This window comes from Choloepus didactylus, chromosome 5 (genome assembly GCF_015220235.1).
Source record: "Choloepus didactylus isolate mChoDid1 chromosome 5, mChoDid1.pri, whole genome shotgun sequence".
In the NCBI taxonomy this organism is placed as follows: domain Eukaryota; kingdom Metazoa; phylum Chordata; class Mammalia; order Pilosa; family Megalonychidae; genus Choloepus; species Choloepus didactylus.
In genome coordinates this window covers 113,745,694-113,770,905 of record NC_051311.1, presented here as the reverse complement: position 1 = coordinate 113,770,905, position 25,212 = coordinate 113,745,694, and the positions used below count along the sequence as shown (strand labels likewise).

General features: G+C 38.6%; 1 protein-coding gene across 3 annotated transcripts in view; it reads left to right on the top strand.

Moving 5' to 3' along the window:
* SLC25A13 (solute carrier family 25 member 13) overlaps positions 1 to 25,212 on the top strand; it is a 257,057-nt gene that overhangs the window by 25,884 nt on the left and 205,961 nt on the right. For 2 of the 3 annotated variants that reach the window (XM_037836732.1, XM_037836730.1), the window contains exon 2: positions 15,978 to 16,031. In XM_037836732.1, coding sequence (XP_037692660.1) covers positions 15,978 to 16,031 — 54 coding nt within the window. Of the gene's footprint in view, positions 1 to 15,390; positions 15,410 to 15,977; positions 16,032 to 25,212 lie in introns of those variants that run through there. The other variant, XM_037836731.1, reaches the window with a different exon arrangement.

The window sequence follows — 25,212 nt, the reverse complement described above, 5'->3', positions numbered from 1 at the left end:
ATCGTTGATTTCTCAGGGTTTTCTAGATATAAGATCATATCATCTGCAAACAATGACAGTTTTACTTCTTCTTTTCCAATTTGGATGCCTTTTATTTCTTTGTCTTGCCGGATTGCCCTGGCTAGCACTTCCAGCACAATGTTGAATAACAGTGGTGACAACGGGCATCCTTGTCTTGTTCCTGATCTTAGAGGGAAGGCTTTCACTCTCTCACCATTGAGTACTATGCTGGCTGTGGGTTTTTCATATATGCTCTTTATCATGTTGAGGAAGTTTCCTTCAATTCCTACCTTTTGAAGTGTTTTTATCAAAAAGGGATGTTGGATTTTGTCAAATGCTTTTTCAGCATCTATTGAGATGATCAATTGATTTTTCCCTTTCGAGTTTTTAATGTGTTGTAATACATTGATTGTTTTTCTTATGTTGAACCATCCTTGCATGCCTGGAATGAACCCCACTTGGTCATGGTGTATGATATTTTTAATGTGTCTTTGGATTCGATTTGCAAGTATTTTGTTGAGGATTTTTGCATCTATATTCATTAGGGAGATTGGCCGGTAGTTTTCCTTTTTTGTAGCATCTTTGCCTGGTTTTGGTATTAGATTGATGTTAGCTTCATAAAATGAGTTAGGTAGTGTTCCATTTTTTTCAATGTTTTGAAAGAGTTTGAGTAAGATTGGTGTCAGTTCTTTCTGGAAAGTTTGGTAGAATTCCCCTGTGAAGCCATCTGGCCCTGGGCATTTATTTGTGGGAAGATTTTTGATGACTGATTGGATCTCTTTGCTTGTGATGGGTTGGTTGAGGTCTTCTATTTCTTCTCTGGTCAGTCTAGGTTGTTCATATGTTTCCAGGAAATTGTCCATTTCTTCTACATTATCCAGTTTGTTGCCATACAGTTGTTCATAATATCCTCTTATAATTTTTTTAATTTCTTCAGGATCTGCAGTTATGTCACCTTTTTCATTCATTATTTTGTTTATATGGGTCTTCTCTCTTTTTGATTTTGTCAGTCTAGCTAGGGGCTTGTCAATCTTGTTGATCTTCTCAAAGAACCAACTTTTGGTGATATTTATCCTTTCTATTGTTTTTTTGTTCTCTATGTCATTTATTTCTGCTTTAATCCTTGTTATTTCTTTTCTTGTACTTGGTTTAGGATTGGTTTGCTGTTCATTTTCTAGCTTCTTCAGTTGATCCATTAGTTCTTTGATTTTGGCTCTTTCTTCCTTTTTAATATATGCGTTTAGTGCTATAAATTTCCCTCTTAGCACTGCTTTTGCTGCATCCCATAGGTTTTGGTATGTTGTGTTCTCATTTTCATTCGTCTCTATATATTTAGCAATTTCTCTTGCTATTTCTTCTTTAACCCACTGATTGTTTAGGAGTGTGTTGTTTAACCTCCAGGTATTTGTGAATTTTCTAAGTCTCTGATGGTTATTGACTTCTAATTGTATTCCATTGTGGTCAGAGAATGTGCTTTGAATAATTTCAACCTTTTTAAATTTATTGAGGCTTGTTTTATGTCCCAGCATATGATCTATTCTGGAGAAAGTTCCGTGAGCACTAGAAAAGTATGTGTATCCTGGTGATTTGGGATGTAATGTCCTGTAGATGTCTGTTAAATCTAATTCATTTATCAGATTGTTTAGGTTTTCAATTTCCTTATTGGTCTTCTGTCTGGTTGATCTATCTATAGGAGAGAGTGATGTGTTGAAGTCTCCCACAATTATTGTGGAAACATCAATTGCTTCCTTTAGTTTTGCCAATGTTTCTCTCATGTATTTTGTGGCACCTTGATTGGGTGCATAGACATTTACGATTGTTATTTCTTCTTGCTGAATTGCCCCTTTTATTAGTATGTAGTGGCCTTCTTTGTCTCTCAAAACATCCCTGCATTTGAAGTCTATTTTATCTGAGATTAATATTGCTACACCTGCTTTCTTTTGGCTGTAGCTTGCATGAAATATTTTTTTCCATCCTTTCACTTTCAGTTTCTTTGTGTCCCTGTGTCTAAGATGAGTCTCTTGTATGCAACATATTGATGGTTCATTTTTTTTGATCCATTCTGCGAATCTATATCTTTTAATTGGGGAGTTTAATCCATTTACATTCAACGTTAAAACCGTGAAGGCATTTCTTGAATCGGCCATCTTATCCTTTGGATTATGTTTGCCATATTTTTCCCTCTCTCTATTAATATCCTTTATTGTACCCATACCGAATCTCTTTAGTACTGAACCTTTCTCCAAGTCTCTCTGTCCTGTCTTTGTTTCTCTGTCTGTAGGGCTCCCTTTAGTATCTCCAGTAGGGCAGGTCTCTTGTTAGCAAATTCTCTCAGCATTTCTTTGTCTGTGAAAAATTTAAGCTCTCCCTCAAATTTGAAGGAGAGCTTTGCTGGATAAAGTATTCTTGGCTGGAAATTCCTCTCACTCAGAATTTTAAATATATCGTGCCACTGCCTTCTCGCCTCCATGGTGGCTGCGGAGTAGTCACTACTTAGTCTTATGCTGTTTCCTTTGTATGTGGTGAATTGCTTTTCTCTTGCTGCTTTCAGAACTTGCTCCTTCTCTTCTATGTTTGACAGTGTGATCAGTATATGTCTCGGAGTGGGTTTTTTTGGATTTATTCTATTTGGAGTTCGCTGAGCATTTATGATTTGTGTATTTATGTTGTTTAGAAGATTTGGGAAGTTTTCCCCAACAATTTCTTTGAATACTCTTCCTAGACCTTTACCCTTTTCTTCCCCTTCTGGGACACCAATGAGTCTTATATTCGGACGTTTCATATTATCTATCATATCCCTGAGGTCCATTTCGAGTTTTTCAATTTTTTTCCCCATTCTTTCTTTTATGCTTTCATTTTCCATTCTGTCATCTTCCAGGTCACTGATTCGTTGTTCAACTTCCTCTAGTCTTGTACTATGAGTGTCCAGAATCTTTTTAATTTGGTCATCAGTTTCTTTAATTTCCATAAGATCATCCATTTTTTTATTTAGTCTTGCAATGTCTTCTTTATGCTCTTCTAGGGTCTTCTTGATTTCCTTCATATCCCGTACTATGGTCTCATTGTTCATCTTTAGTTCTTTGAGTAGCTGCTCTAGGTGTGTCTCTTCTGGTCTTTTGATTTGGGTGCTTGGGCTTGGGTTATCCATATCGTCTGGTTTTTTCATATGCTTTATAATTTTCTGTTGTTTTTGGCCTCGTGGCATTTGCTGAACTTGATAGGGTTCTTTTAGGGTTTGTAGACCAGTTGAAGTCCTTATCTCTAATTTATCAGATCTACAGCTTCGTGGAGTACACTTTCTCTAACTAACCAGCAGGTGGCGTCCACGAGCCACCTGTTCTCCACAAGCCAGATCTCCCCTGCTTAGCCTTTTTAGTGAGTGGGGGAGTGAGTCTTGTGGGGCCCAATTGGTGTACCAAGCTTGCGTGTGTAGTTGGTGTTGCCTGCCCTGTATGTGGGGCGTGTTTCTGGGCAGTCGGGGAGGGGGGGTGGCCCTAACAATCAAATCTCCCTGATGATCCTAGAGTTTTAAAGCTACTGCAATAGTCTAATCCTTCAGTTCAGTCCTGCCACAGTTTGTCTCTGCCACTGACCCACAAGTCTTTGGTATTGGCGTATGGCTCCTGAGACTTGCAAGTGGGCCCCTCTTCCAGGCTGTGCACCCCGGGTCCTCTGTTGAGGGATGACTGTGCTATGTCACAGGTGAGTGCCGTCCCCCCAGGGCAGTTCTGGGCTGCTGGGCTGTGTAGGGAGGCTCCCAGTCTGAGATTTCGCTGATCTCAGCAGTTCCACGTTTTCATGAGTGTTGTATGAAGTATGCCCAAAGACAGATTGCTCTGTGGTGTCCAGTCCACGCAGTTCCTGGCTTTTTACCTACTTTCCTGGAGGAGTAACTCTGTCCTTTAGTTTTTATCCCCATTCCTCCACTCATCCATACACTAGGTAAAGGGGGTGTGATCCACAAGGTCTTCACAATCACACTGTCACCCCTTGTAATCCACATTATTATATAATTGTCTTCAGGAGTCCAGATTGCTGGGTTGGAGTTTGGTAGTTTCAGGTATTTACTTCTAGCTATTCCAATACATTAAAGCCTAAGAGGTATTATCTATATAGTGCATAAGAATGTCCACCAGAGTGACCTCTCGACTCCGTTTGGAATCTCTCAGCCACTGAAACTATTTCATCTCATTTTGCATCCCCCTTTTGGTCAAGAAGATACTCTCAGTCCCACGATGCCGGGTCCACATTCATCCCCGGGAGTCATACTCTGCGTTGCCAGGGAGATTTACACCCCTGGGAGTCGGGTCCCACGTAGGGGGGAGGGCAGCGAGTTCATCTGTCAAGATGGCTCAGTTAGAGAGAGAGAGGGCCACATCTGAGCAACAAAGAGGTACTCAGGGGGAGACTCTTAGGCACCATTACATACAACTTTAGACTCTCCTTTGTGGTAATGAGCTTCATAAGGGCAAGTCCCTTGCTCGAGGGCTCAGCACATCAAACCGCCAGTCCCAGTGTTTGTGACAATATCAACACCAGTCCACGTGAGGATGTCCACCACATCCGCACCTTCCCCCAGATCCTCGGGGCTGGGGAGGGGGAGGCTGTAAATATGTTTTTTATTATCTGCCCAAATTACTCTAGGATGTGTCACTATTTCACTCCAGCCTATATTAATCTACTGTATCTCACTTCCTATTCAAAGTTCCATGCAATTGTGTTTGAACAAATCGACTGTAGAGTTGTACCATTTAGAAAATTTAGATCCTGTGCCAAATAGATATCTATTCCCTTGGTCTCATATGAAAGTTGAAGTTTTAAAACACAATCAGTTTCAACCTTTATCCTTTGGCCTGGCTTGCCCTGGTCTTATCCAGACCTGCTTCATTCATATCACTAATTGAAGTCTGGGCTCTTTTTCAGCTTTTTTTTTTTTTTTTTGACAGTGGCTGTATGCACTAATACTGACATTTGTATCTGCCGAGCTCTAGCTCTGAGTTTCAGGTGTCTCAGAGATATTATGCTACACCTTTTTAAAAAAAATTTAAAACCAACCTTTGCTGGCCCGAAAATCTGTATGGGTAAACCCTTCACCTTTATTTTCCTTCAGGGAATCAAGTAAGGATTTGTTTATTTATTTATTTTAAATTCAATTTTATTGAGATGTATTCACAAACCATACAGTCATCCACAGTGTACAAAACTGTTGACAGTACCATTATTTAGTTGTCCATTCATCACCACGATCAATTTTTGAATATTTTCATTGCCACACAAGAAAAGAATAAGAATAAAAATTAAAGTAAAAAAGAACCACAAGTATCCCATCCCCCCATCCCTCTGTATTATTTGTCCTCATTTTTCTACTCATCTGTCCATACACTGGATAAAGGGAGTGGGAGTCACAAGGTTTTCACAATCACGCTGTCACACTGTGTAAGGTGTTTAGTTATACAATTGTCTTCAAGAATCAAGGCTACTACTGGGTTGTGGTTCAACAGTTTCAGATATTTCCTTCTAGCTATTCCAATACACTTAAAACTAAAAAGGGATATCTCTATAATGCATACGAATATCCTCCAGAATGACCTCTTGACTATATTTGAAATCTCTCAGCCAGTGAAACTTTATTTTGTTTCATTTCTCTTCCCCCTTTTGGTCCAAGAAGGCTTTCTCGATCCCACCATGTCAAGGCTAAGTTCACCCCCAGGAGTCATGTCCTACATTGCCAGGGAAATTTTCACCCCTGGGAGTCATGTCCCATGTAGTGGGGAGGGCAGTGAGTTTACCTGCAGAGTGGGCTTAGAGAGAGAGGCCACATCTGAGCAACTAAAGAGGTTTTCTGGGGGTGACTCTTAGGCATATTATAAGTAGGCTTAGCCTCTCCTTTGCAGTAACAAACTTCGTAAGGGCAAGCCCCAAGATCGAGGGTTCAACCTTCTAAATTGGTAGTCTCCAATGCTTGTGAGAATATCATTAATTCCCCCGGTGGGGAAGTTTAATATTTCCACATTTTCCCCCAGACCCTCAAGGGGGCTTTGCAAATACATTTTTGTTCTCTGCTCATATTACTCTGGGATGTATTGGGGCTTCACACTAACCTGTATAAACCAACCAGATTTCACTCCCTATTCAAAGATCCATGTAATTATGGTTTGAATAAACTGACCATATAAATTAAATTATATAATGTGTTACAAAAAATATAGATTTTGCACCTAATAAACATCTCTTCCTTTGGTCTCACACAGAAGTCGAAGTTTTGAAACACCATCAATATCATTCTTTACCCTTTAGTCTTCTTTACCTTAGTCCTAATCAAGTCCATTTTGCTATATCTCTAATTGAAGTCTGATCTCTTTTTCAGCTTCTTTAACATTTGCTGTATGGGGTAATGTTGACATTCATAGCTGCTGGACTCTGGCTCTGAGTCTCAGGTGTCACACATATACCCAGAGTTCCAGGGATCAACCAGGTTATACACAAAGAGCTCAGCATCTCAGAATTTAGAAATAACCATTACAACTCAGGAATAGATGTGACTGCTGTAAGAGCTTACAGTCTAGGAACCTTTACAATAAACCTTCCCCTGATAACCTGTGCTCTCATATTCATATCTTAAAAGTTTGCACATTATAGTTAGTCTATATTAGTGAGGCATTATAATGTTTGTCTTTTCATTTCTGGTTTATTTCACTCAACGTAATGTCCTCAATGTTCATTCACCTCACAACTTCATTCTTCTTGTAGTAGCTCAATATTCCATTGCATGTATACACCATAGTTTGCTATTCCATTCATCAGTTGATGTACCCTTAAGCCACCTCCATCCAGTGCAAATTGTGAATACTGACACCATGAACTACACTGTGCAAATGTCCATCCATGTCCCTTTTTTCAGTTCTTCCAAGTATACAGCCAGTAACTGAGTTGCAGGACCATATGGCAACCCCATGCTTAGCTTCTTGTGGAACCACCACACTGCCCTCCAGATGGGCTGCACCATTCTACTTCCCCACCAATGGTGATTAGTTACATCGCTTTCTCCACATTTTCTCCAGCACTTGTATCCCTCTGTTTATCTTTTAGATGTTTTTCTTCACACACCATACATTCCATCCTGTTTAATCAATGATTCCTTGTATAATCACATAGTTATGCATTCACCAGCACTGTCTATATGAGGACATTCCATTTCTTCCACAAAGAAAGAGGAAGAGGAGAAAAAGAAGAAGAAAATAAGAAACAGAAGGGTTAAAAAATGACAACTAAAAAAGAATAAAAGAAAAAAATTAAAAATTAAAATAAAGTAAAAAAGACAACAATATCAACACCAAGAATCCCATAAATCCCATACTCTATCTTATGTCTCCCTCTTATAGACATCTAGCTTTGGTATATTGCCTTTGTAGCAGTTAATGGAAGCACATTGCAATGTTCATATAAGGATTTAGCCTTTTTTCATACAACACTCTAGTCTACCAGAGTGCCTTTTTTATAACAATTCTACACCCAAAAGAGTATTGCATTTTCTACTGGAGAGAGAAGTGGATCTTATGATTTATGCAAATGCTTTGCAGTTGTTGGTGTAGCTGCTGCAAGGGCTTCATGGATTTCCTTCTCTTTTTTCTTGATATACTTTACAGTCGACTCATTAATGCCTAAATGGCGGCCAACTGCAGCTGCTGCTTTGCATGAACGAAACATATCTAACAAATTCTACTTTTTCCTTCAAGTTCATCACTTTACTCTGTTTCTTAGGAGCACTTTCTAAACCACTAGGAACACTTAGGACCCATGATTTTAATAGAGTTTATGGCATTTAAATGACCCAAGATATGAGAAACTCGAGATGCAAAGATCACTGCGAGATGTCACATGAGAGATTGCTGTAAACATGCTTGACATCTCCAAACCAGTGTGTTGAACCACAGTTCTTTTATTACACATTTAATTTTGAGAAAAAAAAATGTGTAGCTGTTCATGTGTGTTAATAAACAGTAAAAGACACACATACAGGTAATTTTATATGTAATAGTACTTATGTTTTACGCATTTATGAGTTATTAAACTTGTAAAGATAGCTCTACATTTCTAGCCTTTGTGTGTCATCTGTTAGCTTTCGCATGTTGTCTGTGGCTTCCGCAATACTCCCCAGAATTCCCATTTGATTTCTTATGCCAACCCACAATATATTGAAACCGCAATGGGGAAAGCTGTGACGTGGAAAGGATAACTGTATTTCTCTCTGGTTATTCCAATATGCTAGAAAGTAAAAATAATTATGTATGTAATGACTCAGTATTCATAACTATTTGTTAAATCCTAAATTCTTGGTTGCAATAACATAGGGACAGAGCTTCATGACCTTGGATTTGGCAATGGATTCTTAGATATAATACCAACATCACGAGCAACAAAAGAAATTATTGATAAATTTGATTTCATTAAAAATTTAACTTTTGTGTATCAAAGGAAATTATCAAGAAGCTGAATAGACCACCTGCAGAATGGGAAAAAATAGTTCAAACCATATATTGGATAGGCATTTAATATCCAGAATATAAAAAGAACATTTACAGTGGAACAATGAGAAGACAACCCAATTAAAAATTGACAAAGGACTTGAATGGACATTTCTCCATAAAAGATACACAGATGGCCAGTAAACACATGAAAAGATGCTTAACATTATTAGCCATTAGGGAAATGAAAATTAAAACCACAAAGAGATACCACTTCACACCCACAAGGATGGCTGGTATTTAAACAATGGAAAACAACAAGTGTTGAGTTAAATAGGAACTCTAGAGTATTTTTGGTGGGAATGCAAAATGGTGCAGCCACTTTGGAAAGTAATATAGTGGTTCCTCAAAAAGTTAAATGTAGAATTACCATTTGAACACACATCCCTAATTTTAAGTATATACCCAAAGAGAGTGAAAAGGGATACAAACAGATACTTGTATACCAAATGTTTATAGCAGCATTTTTCACAATAGCCACAAGTTGGAAACAACTCAGTGTCCATCAACAAATGAATGGATAAACAAAATGTAGTACATTTGGCCATAAAAAAACTGAAGTTTTGAGGCATGCTGCAACATAGAAGAACATTGAAAACATTATGCTCCATGAAATAAGCAAGACACGTAAGAACAAAAATTGTATGCTAACACAAGAAGTGACCAGATGTAGCAAATTTGCAGAGATAGAAAGCAGACTAGAGGTTACCAGGGTATAGGGACAGGAGGATGGGGAAATGAGTGTTTGTATAACAAAAAACTGTAATAGTTTCTTTTGAGGGGAAAAAAAAATAAAAGCTTCCCAGGTGATTCTAGTGTATAGCCAGGGATGAGAATCTCTGTTCTCGATTTTCTCTTTCTGAGGTCCAGTCGAATTGTTTCCCATGTTTTCTCTTTGCAAATGTAGAACCAGATGCACACACTCCTTTGCTGAAGATGCTGCCTCAGTGGTCTGGGGCTGATGGACCTGGAGAGCAGCTGTGGAAAAGTTCTCCCAGAACAGCGATTTCAAAGCAGGCTTTGGGCACTAGGAGATACTTCTCTAACAAGTCTGCCACTTTTTTCTGTTTTTACTTGTAGCAGGGAAGAATCAAAAAGCCAAATAAGCTCAGCTACAGCAGGAATGGCAAATGGCTTCGAAGACATCTGTTATAGCCCGTGAGGGCCATGCCAGTCCAAAGGCCAAAGAAAACAACGAGCATTTTCTGATACGTGAACTTTTATTCAGGGCTTAACTTACAGGGTGAGAAGTCGTGGAGCGATCATGACGGCTCTCTCAGGCCAGGCAGGCATCGCATTCGCAGGGAAGACAACCGAGCGATACAAAGAGGACAGAAGGCCTTTTATAAGGGTTTAAGACAAAGGCCTTCCTAAGGGTGGGGGGAGCATAGATGCGGGAACAGGTCACTCTGACTTGAGAGGTGGTGCAGGAAGGACTGGAATAGCACTTAAACAATTACATTTTGCTCTTTTTGTGAGACTAAGAGCCTCTCACCTCCTGCCTACTTCCTATAAAGTTATATTTTAAGGTTAATTTACCTTTTTTCTCTTTATTGGCTTTGAAAGACAATAGGTTAAACATTTAGCTGCCTAGGTCACGCAGACTGCTGTGCACCAAAGGTCTGCAGGCCTGTTTTGCTCAGGCCACAGGTTGCCACAGTATCTATCAATGGTAATCACTTTCTGGAGGCTGTCTCAGCAGAATAATGAGAATGATTGTGAAGCCAGTAAGGGGCTCTGTGGCAAAGAGGGCTGTGATTGACCAGTGATGCCTGCCATGGGTTGGAAAGAGGGCAGTGGCCATTGGGTGCATAATTGCCAACTTGCCATTGGAATTTGCCCATCAGCAGTCAAAGGAAAAGCAATTGTCTGAAGATTAGACCCTGCTGTAATTAAGGTGCAGATCTAAAGATTGTTAGTAGCTAACTTAAGAGGAAGGTTTTGCAAAGTGTTTTTTGGAGTCATTTTTTTCCCTCTCTGCAAGAGTTTGATCTAAATTAGTTCCAGGACCCAATATGGCCTTGTTTTTTGTTGATAGGCAGTGTGAGCTATTGATCTTTTCCTTCCAGGGATAGAACATAAAAAGATTAAAAAAAAAAAAAAAAAAAAAGAACTTCCTGCTAAATGGGTAAGTGTTTCAAAACCATGCTGCCACAGACATGGGCAGGAAGTGGGAAAACCAGATCCTTCCACCCATGGTGCTTGCTGGCATAAATAGCAGAAATACTGCCCCTCTCCCCCCAACCTCCAAACCTTTGCCTTCCAAAGCTCACTCAGTTTCATGTGATTGATGGAACCTAGGCCACGTGGCAGCAAGGGGTTCTGGGAAGTGTAGTTTTAGCCTTCCAATCTCTGCAGTAAGACAGTCAAGAAGGAGAGTGGGCCCCGCTTCTAAGTAATTAGGCCACACGTGAGGGTGCCTTTCATTGGGATTCAGGCCCCAGACTATACTTACTTCCTCAGGCACAAAAAACTGCAAGAACATTTCTCTCTAACCACACACCCTCTTTTTCTGCTCATCACCACAGGTGCCCACACATGCACACACATCTGCTTTTGGTGAGCTGCCTCTTCTGGTTCTCATATCGTATCAATTTTGTAACAGTAGAATTATCAGGGTAAGCCAGTGTTTGTCTTGGCTTTCCTGCCTTTCAGCTTTGGGAGGGTGATCAGGGAGGCGTCGTTGTGAGTGAGGGTGGTGCTGTGCAGCTGGTGATGTGGCAGCTGGGGTTGGGAGCTTTGGGTTTCTACCCTTATGGCTCTCACCCCGGCCACGTGTTGTAACTGCGTGGGGAGCTTTAAAGGTACCCCTTCAAGAGATTCTGATCGGCCTGGCCTGTGCTAGGGCCTGGGCATTGATACATGGTCTAAAAATGTACAGCTGGGGCTGAGCATCTCGATTCTAGTCAGTCAGCTACAGCCAGCCATTATCTAAAGCTGTGGTCCTTAAACTTCAGCTGCATCAGTATCACCTGGAGGATTTCTTAAAACACAGCCTGCTGGGCTCTAAAGAGCAGTTTCCTCCGGGGTAGGGAGCGAGAATATGCGTTTTTGAGAATTCCTAGGTGTTGCTGTTGCTGCTGGTTCAGACACCACACCTTGAGAGCCACAGATCTAGAGAGAACCACCCATTTTCATTGTAAATATTAACCTAGAAAAACTCCGTTTAATCAACATTTATGGAGCGTCTTAGTTTTCTGTCCTGTACCAGAGTGGAGGGAGATAAACGATGAATAGGATGTCCTCAGGGCAATCATGGTCTCGCCTGTGTAAGAGGAGAGCTTTTTCGTTTCTTGTATTTTGTTTTTCAAGTATCTATTATTTTATGTAGGTTTTCTTATATTCTTCCCACTGCCCTAAATCTAGCGACTACCTTGTGTATATGATTCTTTACCACTGCAATTTGTTAAAGTAATGAGCCAGCAACTGTTGCTTGATTGTAGGCTAAGAAAGACAGTTAACAAAATATTTTTCAACGTAGAAGTATCTTTCTGGTGATCTTTTACTTCAGCTGCTCTAACTCATGTTACGATGGAAATGGATTTGTTTGTCTTTCTGTTTCTCCTTATTTTGTTTCTCTTCCTCCTCCCCCCTTTTTTAAAACCAGTCACTGAGTTTGTGTTATACTCAGCTTCAACTGTATTTTATTGCCAGTATGTACCTAGCTAGTATGTATGTTTTACAAATGCTATTGATGACCTATTCACACTGTTATATCTATCAGAAAGTTTTACATTTTCAATGATCCTCAACTGTACTTCTGTGGAATATAGATTTATTGAATTGACCTGAATTTTTCCTATTAAAGTTAAATAATGGTAGACTTTTCCCAGTTCTTGGGAGAAAAAAAATAATGCATGCAGTTTTTCCAATTTTAAGCCTTTCTCTCTTTTTTTTTTTCCCTCTTAAACTTGCACTTGGTGTAAAATGTTTTCTGATTGAGTACAAAACTCTATTTTGTTGATGTAAATAGCAAATAGTAATATTTCAGTCATCTGTGTTTCACTCTTTATTTCTTAGTGTTTCACTCTGTATATTTGAAAACCAGTTAATTCATTTAAAACTTTTACTATAGAAACTTTGTTTTAATGTTGGAATCTATTCTTATAAATGCGAATTCAGAAGAATACTGATGAGGAAAATTAGGCAATTAGATGGTAAGAATAGTAACTGTAAACATTTGCATGCTGTTTGGATATGAGAATATCTGTATTTGTGTATATATATATAATATATGAAAATGAGCCTCCTTGAAACGATCTAAAGTTTAATGAATCTTGTAAAGCCTGGGAATGAACTAAGACTAGTTTCATGCTTGTGTAATAAAGTGTGCATACAGAGCAGCTGTTCTGAATTGACTTGAAAAGGATGGCTACGTTTCTGTGGCTCTCTTTCTCTAGTTCACAGAACATTCTGGGTAATGGTTTTACCAGCAGATAGAACCCATCTCATTATATTTTCAGAAACACTGGATTTCTAACTTCAAACTGTAATTTTATGTTGTCTTCAGTGAAGCCGTAGTGTTCTTCCTTCACTGCAAATGATACTGTAGAAGGTAAGAATGGGAGGTAGAAGTAAAAATGGAAATTCCAAATAGCTACACAACATTTGGGAGGTGGGGGATAAATGAATTAGTGCAGAAATGGGGCCCTGGAGGCTGGTAGCAATGTTTCTGATCAATCCCCTGTTGAACCACAGTTATCTAGGCATAAATGGAATATGCCCAGGACATACATTTCAAGGAGCCTCAAGGGTATTCATTAGTGGTTGTGAATTATTTGCTGTACCTGGAATTTTGGGTCTGTTTTCTACAAGAAGCATTGGACAGGGCTAGGATAGATGTGAGGATGATGAGTTGAGATGACCCCAGTGTTCATTTAGTGATTTGTGAGTGTTTTTATGAATGTTTTTGAAGACCCATGAGTTCCCTTCCCCTCCTTCCTCCTAATTTCTCCCCTTGAAGTTATGAGGCAGGTTACTCATCATTTAAAATTTTTTAGCATTAAACATAGTAGAAAATAAACTTTTTTGTATAAATAATACAAATAATACATTTATTGAACATTTTCACCGTGGCCTTTTTAGTGCTGAGCACTTTGCTTATCTCGTGTCACTTTTCTCGCTCTTTGGGATAATCATGGGTTATAGATGAGGAAACTGGCTGAGATGTGAGGGAACCAGTGCCAGGTCACATGGACAGTGAGTTTAGAGGTCAAGCCTGCCCCCTAATGCAGGATGGTCTGACTCGAAAGCCATATTTTTAATCACAACACTGAATGGGTACTACACACTGGTGTTCTTAGGAGAAATTGGGAGATTCTTGATTTTTAGGCACTTACTGTATTAGCAGGTAGAACAAGTTATGCTCTGTTTGAAGCTGCTTAGACTGTGGAACAGTGGAAAAAACATAGAGTAGGAGATGGAAAGTTTGAGTCAGAACCCAGCTCAGAAAACCCTTAAACATTTAAGCATAAACTTGTACTTAGTGGAACTTTTGGGAAGGTAATTGACTTTTGAGCCTTGGTTTCCCCTTCTGTAAAATGGAGACAGTAATACCCATCCTATCTGATTCTTGGATTTGCTGTGAGAATCCAATGAGATATTAGTCATGTTTTGAAAACTAGGGTGTTCTAGACAGGTTAGTTGACATGACTTATAGATGTTGCCTCTTAAATTGCATATATTGTTTGGGTCACTGTATGAATTGTTTTTAATTGCATTCTGCTGTGCCCTAGACCCTGTGAGTTAGAAAGTGAATCTTGCTTCTTTCTCTCACAGAGATGTAGTCCTGGTGGGGGTGGGGCACTGAATGTGGGGACTTAGGGCAGAGGAAGTTCGCTCTGAACTTGCATTGCCCAGGGAGCACCTTAAAAAGTGCATGGCAGAGTGAATTAATTAGTTTGAAGGATGTGGTATTTAGATAGAGGAAAAATGGTTTGCTTTGTGGAAAATTTCCTTTGCTTTTAAAAGTAAAACCAGGAGCATGGAGTCAACCATGTGCCTTTATAAATTTATGACTTAGGGACCATCATGAAATGGGGAACTCTTAAAATTGAGGAGGGAATTTTGCCTGCTCTTCAAGAAGAGAGTTGAGGCATTTTATGCCATTCCTGTTTTCTCCAGCGGTGTTCCTCCTTCTCCTCCTTCCTCAGAATATAGACCTAAAAGAGGTAATTCCTTTCTGAAACTTCTAGGTAAGCAGTTACTGTCAGTCTAAGGTTGGTTAGGAGTTCATTTTCCCCTCCTTAATTGAATAGCCATGAACACTGAATAATTCAGGATTAAAAAAAAACATACAACTTTTTTGGGAATAAAAATAGCATTGGTGGTTACAGGTACTCAAATGAAATTAAAAGAGTTATCAGTCTTGCTTTGGGAAGTTAGGTTGACCTACCAACTGGTTTCAGAAAGACTACCTCTCCCATTCCAGTGATTAGTTAATAAAATTATTCCTGACATTGGTGGGCCAAGGAGCTCAGGCAGTTACATATTTAGAGACAGAGAACCCATTGTCCAAAGATCTCTGAAGAGTCTTTGCAAACACACAGAAGGGATTTAGAACAATTTGCATAAATCTCCTTGTGGATAGTGACATGGCTCCAGTGTTGGGGTGGTTCCAGGAACCCCTCCTTGGCTGTATCATGAGGGGATGCTGTGCTTGGTGAGAATTCAGCCTTATGATGGCCTTTTGCCGGCAGGATTGGGTGATGTTGCTGAATAAGCCCACTGTTTGGTTCCACATAAGGGCTCTTTTGTGTTGACCTGGGGCAGCCGTGTTCAAGTTTGTCTTGCTTTTTCCCCAGTGATGTTTTTGGACTTTGTGGCCTGAAGAATTAAGCACAACACCTATTCTAAGTTAATCTGTCAAATTTTGCTGTTGGAAGGTAACCACAGCCACTTGTGTTTCTAGAAGGTGGAGAATAATAGTCATATCTTTGGAGACTTTTGATTTATTGAATTAAAAGTTGGGGAGAGGAGGGGCTTCTTGGTATGCCCAAGTATACATGCCTGTTCATGGTAGAACCATGGGAAGTAATTCCCTTCTGTTTGTTAATATGATTTGCCTGGTTCAATGAATTCTTCAAGAAATATATTCTCTTGCATAGTTAACAAACAAGTTCTGCTTTAATATTTAATATTACCCTATGAAAGGGCACCTGTTTCAACTTTTCTTTCTTTTTCCTACATCTTTTTTTAATGATATACATTAACTACTAGATATTAGGAGCCTTAACCACTGCTTTCTTGCACAAAATGTTATCATTCTAGAAGCCACATAAGGAGTCTAATTTAAAATCCAGGGGAGTAGTTTATGCACTGGGGAAATTTGGTGCTTTAAGTACAAAAATGAAATCCACTAATTTCTAACCTGGAGTTTATTTTCTTTCAGTCTGCTAGTTTGATTTCTCAGCTTTGTTCTAATAATATAAACATCTTTATGTTTATTTATAGGTGGTTTTAACCAAGAGAGCCGATCCAGCTGAGCTTAGAACAATATTTTTGAAGGTCAGTATAAAGGAATCTATTTTGTTTCTTGTTTGATTTGTGTTCTGTAACTTTTATAGATTACTTTCAAACAGCTCTTTCCCTCATTGTATTTTGTTTAGATCCCAAAAAGTATCTCTACTTAAGACTTAGGAAAGAGATCTTTTACAATTATACTTAAACATTTTTAAAAATGTATAAGAAACTTGGTGATTTGTGATGGCAAATGGTTTAAATTTTAATTTCTTTTGTCTCACATGGTTTCAGGTATTGGAAAGGAGCTTCTGGAGGATTTTACCTTGCAACCCATTTACCTTTCCAGGATTGATCTGTGCAATTTGACGATAATACTTTTTCTCTTAAGATGTTTAAAGCTCTCTGTAAATAGCTCAGTAATCCTTCATCCATCCAGAGGGCACTCTCCTTGTCTCTCCTTTCTAGAAGCCTGTTGTCTTTATCATCATCATCATCATTTTTGACAGCTGGGGTGCCCTGTGAGGAGGCACCTCAGTATGAATGGTAGTAGATACTAGATCACAAGAGACACCATACACATTTATTTCCTTGGCCTCTTAAATTTAAAAGATCCCCTTTTACTTACTTGGTATGATATTGGGCAGTGAATGATTAATACTACAATAAAAGTCTACTTTAGATCATAAATGTCAAAGCACCTTTATGTTATTCAGCTAGAATCATAGTGCTCAAAAAAAGGAAAAGGTCATTTTTGTAAAGATAATAAAAAATAAATATGTGAGCCTTTTCTCAACATTATGAAAAGACAGTTGTGTTGTACAGAAAGAGGACCAGGGCTTCAAGTGAGAAAAATTGATGTTCTGCTGTGTACTGAATGTATGTCTTAGAAAGTTATCAGTTCTCTGAGCCTTAGCTTCCTCATCAAAATGTGTTACTGTTTAACAGAATTGAGACATCAGTGAATTTGAACATTGAAAGGATATTTGATATTTAGAAATTGTAATTTTTTTAGGCTGGATAATGCTATTCAGATTATGGGAAAAACAGTTTTTATCTTTTAGAGAAACCCACTGAAGTATTTATGGATGGAATTATGATGTCTGGGATTTGCTTATAAGGAATCCAGTTTTGGTGAGGTAGGGGAATAGACTGGGCAATATCATGAACATCTTTTGTAAATGGGAACATCGGGTTTATTATATTCGTTCTACTTTTATATATTTTGAACATTTCATAAAAAGGTACAAAAAGTTGTAAAGATTCAATGCCACCTGCTGTGGATTCAATGTTGATTGAGCAAATGTTTGAAATTAAGTAATTCAAACACAGGAGAAACAAAGATTCTAAAAGAAACCAGGAGTATTTATGTATGTATGTATGTATGTGTGTTAAGAGCAGAAGGAACAACACAGTATGTAGGTAGAAATGGATCCTGGACAATGTGAGTCCAGAAAACAGAAAAGCATTCATTTTTTACCTAGACTAATGTCTATTACTTTGTATTTTAGGCCCACCATGGTTGGAATGGTGTGTATGTGGGGGAACCATAGAAGTTTTTAGTATGTGAATTTAAGGCCTGTTGATACTGTGAACTTTAATGATATGCATCTGGAAGACCACTTGCAGAGGGGCACATGAGTAGTTGCCAAAGAGCCTAGAGAAATGGACAAAGCTTATTAACTTAAGCTGGTAAAGTCATAGTCATCCTCTGAACTCTGGATATGTTTATTACTTTTGCTTTTTAAACTAGAGTTGTAGGGATCCTTCTTACAGGAAATGGGAACACCTTAGAGGATGTTCCAACAGATGGTGCAGCTCCGATACTGGTCTGTTGGTTTGATCCACTGGAAAAACTCCAAGTAAGAGCTGTGTTCACCATTTGAGGCCACATGACAGCTGGTGAGGGCCAGATTCAGATCTTAGTTTGAAACAACATATCTTTGACAGCTACTCTATCAACTCTCAATAGCAGGCAAATCTATATGGGGGCAAATCTAACTGGTCAGGTAGACCCCAAGAGGGTGGAAACTCCATGCAAAGGTTGACCTGTCAGATTTCTGTGTACATGGGTCTTAAAGCTGGGGGTGAAATCTATGGGACCCTGTAGGTGAGTGTTCTCTACCCTTGCAGTGGTTAGGCCTACATGGTCTTTGAAGGAGAGTTTTGTCAGATTTGGGGCCTGAGGGCATGGTGTGGCTAGAACCATACCTTAACAGAATGGCGATCAGCAGTTTTTAGAAGTGATCTGGCAGAGGTTCTGGTGATCTCAACAGGCCTGCAGTGGTTTTCTAGTTAAGTATGAATCAGCAGTAGGTGCTTTGTAAATTTGTCTACTGATTTTATATAGCTTTCCTGACTTGAATTCCTTCCTAATAAAAATTCCCTGTGAAATATCTCAACCTTCTGTTTGCTAAACTGGTTAGAGGATTCTTCTGCAGCTTGGGAAGAGTTGCTTTTTAGTGCCCTTCACACCAGCTGTGTTCATAGCAGAGCAGCTGGGTCATCTCTGGAGATCAGAGAGCCAGTGGAACTGAGGCAAATAAGAAAGGGGACTAAATGGGCCCAATTCTGGCTTTTTGTTTTGGGGGGAAGAATTAAATTCATTCCACCTTTTTTCCCCTCAAGTTGCCTACTGTATTAGGTAGTGTTAGGTGTTTGGAATATAAAGATGCATAAATTATAGCTCCTGCCCTTTTGCATCTCTGTGTGTGTGTGTGTGTGTGTGTGTGTAAGTGGGGGAGAAAACCTGCAATATGGTCAGATAAGTATTATAGCATTAATTAGCAGAAAGATGAAGTAGGACTAATTAAATCTTCCTAGAGAGTGTAGTTCATGGTACAGAGAGGTGGTAGGTAATGTTTGAGGTGGGCTTGAAGATGAGTAGGCTTTTATCAGATTGAGAAGGTAGAGGAGGATTTTAGGGCAAAGGGAAGATCACTCCAGACAGAGGAAACAGCATGTACAAAGGCAGAGAGCTGTAAGTGTGTGATGTGTGTGGAAGGAATAGCCAGTAACCTGGGGTGTCCTGGGGCATAGAGGCTTGGGTGGACGTGGTGTGAAACTTGCCTGGCTGAGGCATTTGAATTTCATTATGTAGGCTGTTATCACAAGAAGATTGTGATAAGGGACAAGTAATGTTTTGTCTGGATACAGAAGTTGGAATCTAGGTACTCCATTTTGTTTCTAATCTAAATGTTGACATGCATTTTTTTTTTTTTTTTTTTTTTTTTGCCTGCCTAATACTTTTGGCAATGCTTTGTGTTAATTTAAACAGGAGTATTATGAGTGCTCACACTTTACATAAAATACCCTGAAACTGCAGTGAGTGGGTTGTGCAAAAGAAGTATAAGCAATGAATGTCTTAAAGGAATTAAGATTTTATAGGAGAGACCAGGTTTACAGGCATGCAGCAGGTAAAAAAGAATCTGTCAGCATTTATCCATAGGTCCTGCAAATGTGATTAAAGCAAATGCCACAGGAAATGGAAGGAGGGTGCCTTCTCCGGTGTAGGGTGTAGTCAGTGAAGGCTCTGTGGAGAAGGAGCTTGAGGAGCTTCGAGGGTGGGTTGGAGATGGAGGTCATGGAGGAGGAGAGCGGTCTGGAGCATTCCAGGGAAGAGGACCACATCTGAGAAAGGCATGGAGGCTGCTTGGGAGTCAGCATCTCTCCAGGTTGAAGGATTCTCCTTCATTCTTCATACGTTTATTTATAAACACAACTCCAAACCAAGGATTCTGCCAAGTACAACAGGGCACAGGAGACAAAATTAGAAAGGTTGTTAGTATTTGGCATTTCTGCTAAACAACAGGAAGCCATTGAAGGTTTTCTGAGTAATTCAGTGGTGGGAAGGATGGGTTTGAGATTTGATTGGCACAGCAAGGCAGAGTTAGGCAGCCTTGGAGTAATCCCAGGAGAAGTCCTAAGAACTTGAATTAGGGTTATGGAAGCAGGAGGAGTGGAAGATGATCAAGTTAGAGACATTTGAAGGAATATTTGATAAAAATGACTGGTCTTGTAGAATGGATGAGAGAAAACAGGAAGTAATTATACCTACCAGGCATAAAACCTGTGTGTGTATGTATGTATGTATGTATGTATACACACATTTATATATTTCTATATAGATATTTCCCCTCCCTTTCCTTCCTCCCCCTCCCCTCAGCCTCTGAAAGTCCCTATACGTGTATTTATATACTTTTTGTCCTTAGGGAAAAAATACTGTTTATATCCAATTTTTCTTTCATCTGATATATTATGAATAACTTTTGCTTTAATGGAATATGTTTTTATAATATTTTAAATGTTGCATGATATTCCTGTTATGGCTCTTCTACCATAATTTGTTTAACCAGACCTTATTATTAGAGGTTTGCTTTGTCTCCCCTGCTTTTCTATCGTAACACTAATGAATACTTTTGTACCTTCATTTTTCCATATACTCAGTATTATTTTCTTAGAATAAATTCCTAGAAGTGACATTGTTCGATTAAAGAATGGGTTTGTAACATCTTTAGACTTTTGATTCATGTTGGCAGACTGCCTTTCATGAAGGTTGTATCAATATAAAAAATTGTTGGTGGGAATATGAGGGTATACATTTCCCCACATATGTCATGAACTCAGATTACTATTATTAAGAAACAAAAACTTTCTGCTACTTGTTGAAAAACTGAATCTTATTTTAAATTTGCATTTATTTGATCAATAGCAGTGTACTTAATCACACATATGATTCTTAATTACATTTTAACTCTGACGGTAATTCCATTTGATTATTTTCAAACATACAGAAAATAGAAAGTACAGTCAACACCTACAAACACTACCTAATGTAAATTGTCATTAGTTTCAGATTATATGTGTACATATGTATATATATTCTGATTTTATTTAATGCAAAATAGACATGACAATTCACTCTGCCTACTTTGGCATAAAACTTCAAAAAATAAGGACAGTTTCCTACATGACCATAATGCCCTTGGGCACCTGATAAAATTAATAGTAATTCCCTAATCATATGAAATACCCAATCCATTTTCAAGTTCTTAATTATATTTTATTCCATACCTACACCAGGATGAGTCATCTGGTGTGCGGCTGGGCTTCTCAGTGCCTAGAAAACAAAGCCAAGGGGAATTTGTGCTTCAGACCCGGGTTGTAAATGATTCATGGTGAAAGTGGGACAACTGGATGGGTGATGATGGCTCTGAGCAGGCTTGTCCACAGCTCGCAGACCTTTGCTGGGTGACCAGTGGTGAACAGGCCAGATGGGGCCCTGCCCTCGTGGAGCACGCGGGGTATTGAGAGATTCCTCTCCCGTGTCCCCTTGCTCCTCTCTTTGTTGGGTGTGTGATATTTTTTGGTGGTGAAAATTAGTACTGTACTGAGTTGTACAGGGAATCCTAAAACCCTTTCCTATTTGTAAATAAATGTTTACTCATACTTAAACTCCTAAAAATTGTAAGGGAAGGAGGCTTCTGGTAACTTTAAAACCTATTCCTGAAGAAGGATTAAATGACATTCCAAAGATGTGGTAGCTTTTGCTGTAGGCTCTTCCTCTGACGGGTCCTTTGCTCATTGCTGTACGAGCAAATCTGATGGAGCATTCTCGTTGTCAGCTGCCTCTGTCCATCCATGGAAGAACAACTTTTGACACATTTTCTTAAATCACAAAGCAGACCCCCTTGGCCTTGGCGATGAGCTGGCTTAACGTCCTGAAGAAAACTCGCTTTCTGTGCGTAAATTGTCATTAGTTTCAGATTATATATGTACGTATGTATATATATTCTGATTTTATTTAATGCAAAAGAGGCGTTAACGTTTTCTCACATTTAAGAGACACATTTAAGGCTGATACTTATCTCACTGTTTTTTAAATGTAAACCATTTATTGAAGTCTGTAGTACACAAATCATAAATGCACTGCTCCGTGACTTTTCACAAAGTGAGCACATCCGTGACACTGGCACCCCAGAGTTCTCTGCTGCCCTTTCTCATTAGTACCCACATCTCCAATTGTAACTAATTTACTGACTTCGTTATGTGTTAATTTTGCCTGTTTTTCAGCTTAATATAAATTGAATCATACAGTGTATACTCTTACATTCATTTCTTTCGCTTTCATTTTATTTATGAGGTTCGTCCATGTCGTCGTATGTAGTTGTGGTTGGTTTATTCTCATTGCTGTATTGTATTTCATTGTGCATATATACCACAATCCATTTATAAGTTGTACCCATGGGTTGAGATTTAGATTATTTTTAGTTTTTCTTGCTATTACAAATAATGCTGCCCTGGACATTTTAGCATATTTTTTGGTGAATTTATAAATGTGTGTGTTTTTGTATACATGTGCATTTCTGTTGAGATATACTTATTAATGAAAATACTGGGTCTACAGTTATGTGTAGGTATATGTTCAGTTTTGATAGATATTACCAAGAGGTTTTCTATAGTAGTTTACCAGTTTACTCTCAAGTGTGAAAATTGCATTCAGTCCCCATTTTTTTTTGCAAACATGTTATTTTCTTTTTCATTATCTAGTGGGTGAGTAGTGGTATTGCATCATGGTCTTATTTTTTTCTATGGAATTTTTTTTTTTTTTATATTTTCCTACAATTTTATAGAGTTATATTCATATACCATACATTTATCCACAGTGTAAAATCAGTTGTTCATGGTATCATCATAAAGTTGTACATTTATGACCACAATCAGCACTTGAACATATTGATTACTACAAGAAAAATTGTTTTTTTTAGCAATAATAAAAAAAATGATAAGAAAAATAACATGTCATACAATACAATATAATAGTAAGGATAGCAAACAACACCACTACCAAGAATCCCATATTCCTTCCCTATATACCCCTCTCATATACATTTAGCATTGGCATATTGCCTGTGTTACATTTAATGGAGGTATATTATAGTGTTACTGTTGACCATAGACTCCAGTTTGCTTTGATCATGTTTTTTCCTGAATACCATCCCTTTTTCAACTCTCTACATGGTTGACATTCATTTGCTTTCCCACATGCAAAAACATTTTTATATTTGTATATTTAGTAACAGTCATTGGCCACTCTGGTTTTTGCCAGGTTATGCAGTCCCAGTCTTTATCATCTATCTTTACCTCTGCTGTAGTTTTTTAGGGGGCAGTGAGCGACTTGACAATGATTCTAAAGGTCATTTGCGGAAAGGTCACAAGAGTCAAAGGGTGATCATGGCTAAGTAAACTTCAAAGAGGAGAGGTTCATTTTCTTAACTTTTTGTGCGTTTGACAAATACTTAATGAACATGTCTCACTATCTGCCAGGCACCAGTCTAGGAGGATTCAGCAGTGAACAAGACAGGACAAAACAAACAAACAAAAAAAACAACCACCCTGTCCTGAGGGAGCTTACCCTCTAGTTGTAGTGATTAAGATGCACATCATCTTGCAGGAGTACAGAGATAAATTGAAAGAATTGTCCTAAAATATTTCCTGTTGCATTGGTGATGTAAACTGTTACTCCATCTTGGCACTTTCCTGTGGATCTTGGAGGCAACCTTAACTGTGTCTCGGAATTGATATTGGAGATGGAGCCAGCTTGCAACACCTCTCCGTGGAGATCCTGTGGTAATCTAGTATGTGATACTCATGACCTCCTAAACACTGGCGAGTGAGCACTGTTTGATTTGTGGTCTTGGACAACCAAGTGATTAAATGAGGGAAAAAAAATTAAAGCTGGAGAACCCTCACGTCAAGTCACACATGAAAATAAAGTACGGAAAGGGTTAAAAAAAAAAAAAAGAGAGATGAATCCACTTAAAAAGCTAAGAGAAAATGTAGCTGAATATTGAGTCTTGAGATGGAGGAGGACTAGTTTCTTAGCTTATAAGTAATGAAAGAAATCACCAAAGAGAGCAAAATCCACAGGCTCACTTATATAGATATACCAAATGGGTGAAGTATTTGTAAGAAGTACGATAGACAAAAGAAAAAGGGGAAAGGGCATGCTCACACACTGCTGGTGGAAGTATAAATTGGTACAATTGTTCTGGAGAGCAGTGTGATAATAAGTATCAGGAGTCTTAAAGGTCCTGTTCTCTGACTTAAAAATTTCTATTCCAGGTCTAGTCTCTGAAAATTGCCAGGAATTTGGACAATCTTATATACAAAGCTGGTTATCTCACCTTTATGTATAATGCCCCAAACTGAAAATAACCTAAATGTCTAACAGTAGAAGAAGAGTTAAATTGTGTTAAGTAAATTAATTATTCATTACTAGAAGCCAACATAAGTATAGTTCTAAATCACAGGATTTCTGTAATTAGTATTGACATTTTCTTTACATTTCAGGTTTGTTTTGTCTTAGTTGGGAAAATCAAAATACAATTCTTCTTTGTTTGTGACAAGCTGAATTAAATGCTAACCAAGGAATAGGATTACTGGGCCATTTTTGAGCCTTTCTCTTGTATTACATGAAAAATGTATAAGGCATATAGAACCTTTATAATAAAAGTGCTTATTGCATGCAGGACATCGTGCTAGGTTTATCCTGTGGTTATTTCATTTCTACCACCAACCTTAGGAAGTAGATAATGTTGTTATCCCCATTTTACAGATAAGGAAACAGAGGCCCAGAAGGTCAGACAGACAGCTAGCTGGTAAGGGGCAGAGGCGGGACTCCAAAGTTAATTACTGAGTATCTAAGCAAGTGTCTATCCTGTATTGGAGTTAGAATTAAAATGTGGAAATAGCAAGCAGCTTTTTAAAACAATCTTAATCAGGCTTAACGCTAGGGTTACAGGGGGAGGGGGACGCTGGCCTTGTGTCTCACTTCAACGTGCACCCCTCCGTCCCTGTGCTGATGGCCACCCAGCTAGCCACACTGTCCTCTACCCCCCCCATATCCCCTCCCAAATCATTGTTTTATCCCTAGAGCAAGAGGCCCTCTCCTCTGTAAGGAGAGGACAAGAATCCCAGGTGGTTTCTCAGCATTTCCTGCAGTCCCTGAGGCTCCATGGAATAGGAATTAGCAGGTTGCTTCTTATGTGAACTGGGAGAAGACTATGACGATGCATTGCATGACATATATATATATAATTATTTATATTTATATATGTATTTATATATAATTATATATTTATGTATTATATATTTATATATATAATATATACTTTTACCTTTTCTGTATGATAATGCAGAGAACACAAGAGCAATTTAATATCTGCTT